This window comes from Amphiprion ocellaris, chromosome 13 (genome assembly GCF_022539595.1).
Source record: "Amphiprion ocellaris isolate individual 3 ecotype Okinawa chromosome 13, ASM2253959v1, whole genome shotgun sequence".
Lineage (NCBI taxonomy): Eukaryota > Metazoa > Chordata > Actinopteri > Pomacentridae > Amphiprion > Amphiprion ocellaris.
The window spans coordinates 17,990,243-17,997,920 of record NC_072778.1 but is presented as its reverse complement, the minus strand read 5'-3'; the positions used below and the strand labels follow the sequence as shown (position 1 = coordinate 17,997,920).

Genomic DNA, 7,678 nt, shown 5'->3' with positions numbered 1-7,678 from the left:
TGTCTTCTCAGAATAAAAGGTCAAACTGTCAAAAAAAAAGTGAATGTCTCATGAATCTTATTTTCAGTTTCATGTCACCTTTTTATTTGGTTTTAAATATGACACAAAAGTAAACACAGTAGTTGCAAAATACAGGCAGCAAAAGTTCACACACACTGAAGAGACGGTGCTGAAAGTGGCAAAAAAAAAACACAAAAAAATGTAGTAGTTCTCAAATAAATTTAAATCTGTAATAAAATGTCCCCAAATTATTAATTGATATAAATGCATGACTGCATTCAATCCCAGTCAGACCATGTAAACGTGGTCCAGCTTTTTGGGGTTGTTATTTGTCACAGTAAGACTTGAAGGAGTTTGGAGACAATATCTAGCAGTGGTTGCACCTGTTTTCTTCATTCCATAATCTTTACTTTCACACTAATGTAAGGCATGGAAATGATGGAAGAAAGGGAAAGACTTCATGCTGCCTCTCTCTCAGTCAGCCTCCTCACTGGTCTTTCTTACTCTCTGTGGGCTCCATGTCGTTGGTTTCAGGTTGGAGCTCGTCGCTGCCATCTTCTGGCTGGAAGCCATTCTGCTCCTCTCCCTTTGAACCACGAGTTTTGCTCAGCTTCTTGGACTTTTGGAAGAGCTCGTTGAGGTTGAACTCTCGAATGATGTTCTCCTAGAGATGAAAAAAAGTTTTATAATCAGCATTGCTGTTGCTATGTGTCAGCAAACAACACCTACAGTGACAGAACACAGCAGAACAGACGCACCTCATTGAAGGTCCAAGACACAGCTCTCCCTTTATTGTCCACCATTGGACGTCTCATAATTTCCCGTCCTCCTTGAAAAAGCACCAGTGTGGGCAGCTGCTTAGCCAGAGGAGATGTACTAACCCTGTACCTGTTCAGAAATAAAGCACAGGACAGTCACTACCTGTGTTCAGAGAATATGTAAAAATAAATAAATAAATAAATAAATAAATAAATAAAATTTGTGGAAAGCATGAAAAACATTGTGGCATTAAAGACCAACCTCTGTGAAACCTCTCCATAGCGGCCAATGTCCACCTTCCCAAACCGCAACCCAGCACAGTTGTATCTGTAGAACACAAGGGAAGATGGCCAAGACATTTAGGCCAAAAGCAGTCTGACTCATCGGATGTAGAAGCCTAGCTTTGGATTTCTCTTCCCTTCTGCTATCGGTCTATTTTTCCTCCGACAGCAGAATGAAGATGAGGTGCAGCCAAACTACTCTACACTGCTGAATGATCTGGCCTTGCAAAACTAGGCCAAAAGTTAAAACTGCAAACGTGGCATCCAACTGTTTCACTGACAGACACCAGCATCTGTAGCTGGTATTAAGTAAATTCAGTTTTCATACATTTCAGCTGTAAGACATTGTAGAGTCCAATAAACCACCATGAAGATAAAATCCGCAGGGCCACTTGATAAAGCTGAACTGTTGACTTGAACTCGCGCACAAAAAACACACCTTGTACAAGAATAATGATCCTTTTCCAAATGTCCCAAATAAGAGAATAACAGAGGTTATAAACTGTGCGGTTACACTCTCTGTATACTTGACTGCCAACTAAACTAACCACACCGCTTATCCACCTGGTTCAATCGGCAATTAAAAGCAATGATCATAGCCACCTTTAGCCATATCATACAAAATTATAAGAATGAAAGCATTTTAAATCATCCAAACATTTTAAGTGCAAGAAATAAAATAATTCAATTACTGTATCACCATAAATATGAAATAGATAGATGCCCACCTGCACATACTGTAAATGCTGCTTTTAATTCCTCTTAAATCAATGTAAGTTATTAATGTTTTCCCATGAACTTAAGTTACTGCATTCTTATTATTAAACCATCAACTTAAATGCAGTTAAATACAAAGGATTTACAGCAAATACAGACCAGCTGTGGACTAATATACTACAAATGTCCACAAGGCTTTTGTTCTAAAATTAAAATTACTTAATAATAATGAATACTGTGTACCTTCTTCATGCAATATACTGCAGCTTCTGTGAAGTATCAGACCTCATGGCTGGTGATTTATAGCTTTATAGTCGGTTTATTTTGCAGCTGTTTTAAAGCAGCTCCACCAATCATAACTATAAACCTGTTTTAATAACAAACTTAGTGCTGCCGAGAGTAAGAGCGATTTCTTACTTGAGAGAAAGATCAGCGAAGATGGGAGCAAACGACTGGCAGTCAGAGGACCAGTTGGCGTAGAATTCGACGATCCAGGTGACACGACTGTCACTCTGCAGCTCCTCCTAATTACTCGATAACACAAAATCAGATTAGAACAGACTGCACAGGTGTAGATCTCTGTCCTCCACAGCTACTCACCTCCCAGAGTGGAAAAAAAAAATCCCTGGCACAACTGATAAAAATAAAAAAAATGCAAGAAGTTCCTATCCTTGTATTCTTATTAAAGTTCTCATTATATTGCATATAAATACATCATCTTCATATGAACTTCAAAGTAAAATAACAATCCCAACAGACTGAGATAAAAGTAATTCCCACCAGTTGTTCTTATTTAACATATCAGAGGCCGGCAGTATTATTGAACATCACAGAGGACTCACATCGATGGTCTTGTCACTGAAGTATTTAATGTACTCCGGGCCCATGTAGAGAGGTGGCTTACAGGTCATGACAAAAGCTGGAGAAAAACATAGAGAAGCAGACTTTTAAGCTTACATTAAATAGGATGAAATCAATAAGTTGTACATTTTGTGAGGCTGAAAAAAATCAAACAGTGTTGTGTGTGTGTGTGTGTGTGTGTGTGTGTGTGTGTGTGTGTGTGTGTGTGTGTGTGTGTGTGTGTGTGTGTGTGTGTGTGTGTGTGTGTGTGTGCGTGTGTGTGCGTGTGTGTATGTGTGTGTGTGTATATATATATATATATATATATACATACATACATACATACATACATACATGTATATATGCAAAAATCGTAAAAGCATTCTTTGAAGTTAAGATATACAACATTTATCATTGGTAATTGTGTGCACATGTGCAATATCTTGGTGGAAGAGGTGCTTGATACAAAGAGAAGAATGTAAAAACAAAGGTACCAAACATCACATCATAGTCTATTTTATGCTGTAGTGATGGGCAGACAAAGTCCAGCATTCCATCAATTTAGCGGGAGCTTGAATTGCAGTTACACAGGCAGCATTTGTTTTCTTCTTAGTTTAGGATTAACTACCAATACTTCTTTAGACATAGAAAAGTAGAACATAAAGATCCAAGGCTGATATTTTTGCTCTGACTGGGTCTTGCTTTCCATCTGATGGTTTCCTGAAGTGTGTTGCAGAACTAAAGACCAACTCTTTCAACCTCATACAAATCAATACACTTTTATGAAATAAAACACCACGCACTGTCTCATATTTCAGTTTACCTAACTATTGTTTAGGCCAGTGGTTCTAAACCTCATTTAAGAGGTTTTGGGAAATGTGCTGAAGTAAGGTAATACAAAATAAAAGCACACAAAAAACATGGATTATTTAATGTGTATTAAGTTGTTTACCCCACTATGTAACCTAAGAGATTATCAGTTGAATAACTGCACATTCCTGCACACTGTAAATATATTTATTACGTTTTAAATCACGTTTAGAATTCCTTGGATTTGCTACACTTGCCATTGATTTAACACTTGCTCCTTATTTGTCTTGTAACTCTTACCGTCTACTGACATGCAACACTTGCTTTTTAAATGTTTTATCCCTCTTTAAACATTTTCCACATGTTAGTGTTTGCTGTTTTGCACCAAAACATCAAACTACTCTTCTGTGAAAACCTCCCTGGCAATAAACCATTTTCTGATTCTGAAATAATTGCACAACAGCTCCACCTACAGGCCACTTGATAAAAACACACCAACTGCTGACTTCATTTACTTCAACAGAGCAGTTGGACTACAGAGACTGAGAGCAATTTCTAATCAGTGAGAGTGCAAAACATGTCAAAAAATAGCCAAAAGAAGGATATATGGTGGGAATCAAGCACTACCACCAGCGGCTGCACCAAAGTGAAGTAGAGGCTTTCCAGAGGAAAAGTTCTCACATGACGTGAGGCTTTTTAGTTAAAAAGAAACTACACTACTCTGCTAGCTGCAAAGTTTTCTGATTAAAAATGTGTTGAACTGCTAGCCTACCTGACATTTTCAGCAGATTTAATGATGTGAATACATGACTTCAGGGTAAAAAACACATGCTCTTTGCTCTTCATCCTCTCTGACAAAACTGAATTGAGTTCACTCATCTGGACCACAAAAACATTGATAATATCCCATAAGATGACTTTCAGATGGAAAAAATGTGTCCAAAGCTACCTTGCATGCCCTTGTCAGGGTTAATATCAATGGAATGTATGTGCATGGCGATGTCTGGTACACAACAGTAGAGTATTACTCATTTTTCAGTGACAGGAATGCTAACTGAGCTGAAGGACTGAGCAACTGACTTCACAAAAATACAGATATGGGGTTGAGCCAGTGACTCAATATTAGATATCAGTGAAAGGTGAATACTAAGGACTAAGCAGGGAGGCATTAAAACTCTCCCTGTGAGGCTCTGAACACCTCATTGCCTGTTCAACAATCCCACGGAGTGAATTAAACATCACAGAGTTGTTTTTGATATGTCCTTTAACTGCGAAGTGACATGAGATGATTAATGTTGTGAATTTGTACTTTATAAATAGAACTGCATGTAACTGAATTTAATATATTTTTATATTGTGATCAGTGTAATTTTTTGGCCTTAAAAGGTTTACCAACTACAGAATTATTCAGTTATCTAATAAACAAAACTGACACTGCGAACAAATGTGCTTACTACATCTGTTATTCTTGAACCTGAGAAACACCCTGCAAAGTCCAAATAGCACCATTCTGAAGCGGAAGTGATAATGTGCTTATAAGCAACACTTCTGTAATGTATACTTGTTGATTAGCGATGTCCTTCAAAAATACAAATGCAGATGTATTCATGAGTGATGCAGTATTTGTGACAAGGCTTATAAGACCACTGACCGAGACACAATGCGAGGTAGAGGATGCCGAGCCGAATGTCCAGCCTGAAGAAGAGAATGACGTTGGCCACTTTACTGAACAGGAACAGGTTACCTATGTGCTGCTCCAGTGTTACTGAGAAAGAGAGAGAAGGAAAGAGGTGGAACAAATGAATGAAACTGAGGAATACCCTTCATGACGCCAACCAAGGTCAGAGGAAGGTGCAACTGTAATGTTTACACAACAAAGCCATGCGTTTAGTGAAGCACTTCCTGGATGTGGCCTGGTGTTCAGCTCCTCCACCGCTTTAAGGTCAATGATTGCAAACTGTTAAACCTCAAGTATCTGTTTGGTTAAAGTTTAACAGTTAGACGTCATAAAGACACACTCACTGTGAACACAGTCACTAAACTGTCTCAAGTTTGGGTTAAATATAAGGTTTCATTTTTTTGTTGTTATTCATAGACCAAGTTTAACACACTCTAAAAATGTCTAAAGTTTTGTTTAAATATAGTATTAAATTAGTGTTCTTATTGTTAGACATGATGTTAAACACATAAAACTGTCTAAAGTTTAGGGTAAATATCAGGTTTCATTATTGTTCTTGACATGATGTTGAATATACTCACAAAAATATTTAAAGATTAGATGAAAGATGAGGATGAATTAGTGTTCCTTGTTCTTACATACTATGGTGAAAACACAAAATTGTCTACAGTTAAAAGTAACTATAAAGGCTAATTAATGTTTTTGTTGTGAAATATGATGTTGAACACACTCAAATACTGACTAAAGTTTAGGTTAAATGTAAGGTTTAATTAGTGTTCTTGATAGACATAAAGTTGAACACAAACGCGCAACAGTTTAGGCTAAATATCAGGTTTAATTAATATTGTCTTGTTAAATACTCACAAAACTGTATAAAATTTAGGTTAAATATAAGGTTTAATCACTGCTTTTGTTGTTAAATATGACTGCTGTTCTTGACAGATATGGTGTTAAACAAGTCTGTCTAATGTTTAATTTATGTTTTTTTGTTAGATACTATGCTAAACAGTCACAAAACTGTCTAAAATGTAGGTTAAACTTGAGGTTCAATTGGTGTTTTTGTTGTTAGATATGGTGTTAACCAAGTCTCTAGTATGTTTAATTTATCTTTTTTTGTTAGATATTATGCTAAAGAGACACAAAACTGTCTAAAACTTTGTTTAAATATGAGGTTTAATCCTTGTTTTTGTTGCTAAATATAATGTCCATCTCACTCACAAAACCGTCTGAAGTATAGGTTAAAAATAAGGTTTAATTAGAGTTCTTGTTGTTATTAGACATAAAGTTTAACACTCACAAAAATGTCTAAAATTTAGGTAAAACATGAGGTTTAACTGGTGTTTCTGTTGTTAAATATGGTGTTAAACAAGTCCGTCATATGTTTATCTTCTTTTGTTAGATATTACGCTAAACAGACACAAAACTGTCTAAAATTTTGTTTAAATATAAGGTTTAATTCATTTATTTTTTGGTAAATATAATGTTGAAAACACTCATAAAACTGTCTAAAATGTAGGTAAAATGTAAGGTTTAGTCCCTGCTTTGTTGTTAAATATGATGTCCAACTCACCCATAAAATCGTCTGTAGGTTTGGTTAAATATAAGGTTTAATTAGAGTTCTTGCTGACAGACATAAAGTTTAACACACAAAACTGTCTAAAATTTTGGTTAAACATAAAGTTTAACTGGTGTTCTTCTTTAAGAACACCAGTCTGTCATATGTTTAATTTATCTTTTTTTTGTTAGATATTACGCTAAACAGTCACAAAAGTGGCTAAAATTTAAAAGTATTTATATTAAGGTTTAACTGGTGTTTTTGTTGTTACATATGGTGTTAAACAAGTCTGTCGTATGTTTATCTTTTTTTGTTAGATATTATGCTAAACAGTCACAAAACTGGCAAAAAACTTGTTTAAATAGAAGGTTTAATGTATGTTTTTGTTGTAATCTTGAAAAGTCTTCAAAGTTTACGTAAAATATAAGGTTTAAGTAGGAAGCACCTTATATGCTTCATTTAATCCTGGGAAAAGCACCAAGTGGCCTGGTACCATACAGTCTATGCCTGCTACACTGGCCGGTTTTCGTGATGTGACTGTTAACAGTGTAAACAATCACTTACCATCAGATGGTTTGCACATAGACACTAGTGTGTGTGTGTGTGTGTGTGTGTGTGTGTGTGTGTGTGGTGGGGGGTTGTACTTACTGGCTCTTCTGTTCTTCATCATCACTATTGCGCTGAGAAACATGAGAATCTCCACTTCTCTCTGCAGAAACACAACATATTCATGAATCTGCTCACTTCACTGAATGATGCGGCTCGGCTCACGGCAGCTGAGTGATCTGCACCGTCTTTACCAGCAGGCAGCACCGCAGAGCAGCGCCCCTCTATGCCTCCATGCTCACCCAGTCAAAGTCGCAGGAGTTGCCGTCCTCCCTCTGGGTCGCCAGGTGCTCGCACAGCCCGGGAGCCTTCCGGACCACCAGGAAGGCGACGGTCATGAAGAACGAGGTGATATAATACGGCTTCAGCAGCCATTTGTAAATCTGAGGTAAGTGGTACAAGAAGGTACAGACCCCAGTGATTATGCCCATG

General features: G+C 36.9%; 1 protein-coding gene across 1 annotated transcript; it reads right to left on the bottom strand.

Annotated features, from left to right (window-relative positions):
• Positions 1 to 55: 55 nt before the first annotated feature.
• On the bottom strand, positions 56 to 7,677 carry tmx2a (thioredoxin-related transmembrane protein 2a). Its single transcript, XM_023282194.3, has 8 exons — positions 7,489 to 7,677; positions 7,289 to 7,349; positions 5,059 to 5,172; positions 2,600 to 2,676; positions 2,175 to 2,281; positions 1,021 to 1,086; positions 759 to 888; positions 56 to 664 (listed from the first exon to the last, which is right to left on the bottom strand). The coding sequence occupies exons 1-8, from the start codon at positions 7,675 to 7,677 to the stop codon at positions 488 to 490; spliced, it is 921 nt and encodes a 306-aa protein (XP_023137962.1). The 3' UTR covers positions 56 to 487.
• Between the last annotated feature and the right edge of the window lies 1 nt (position 7,678).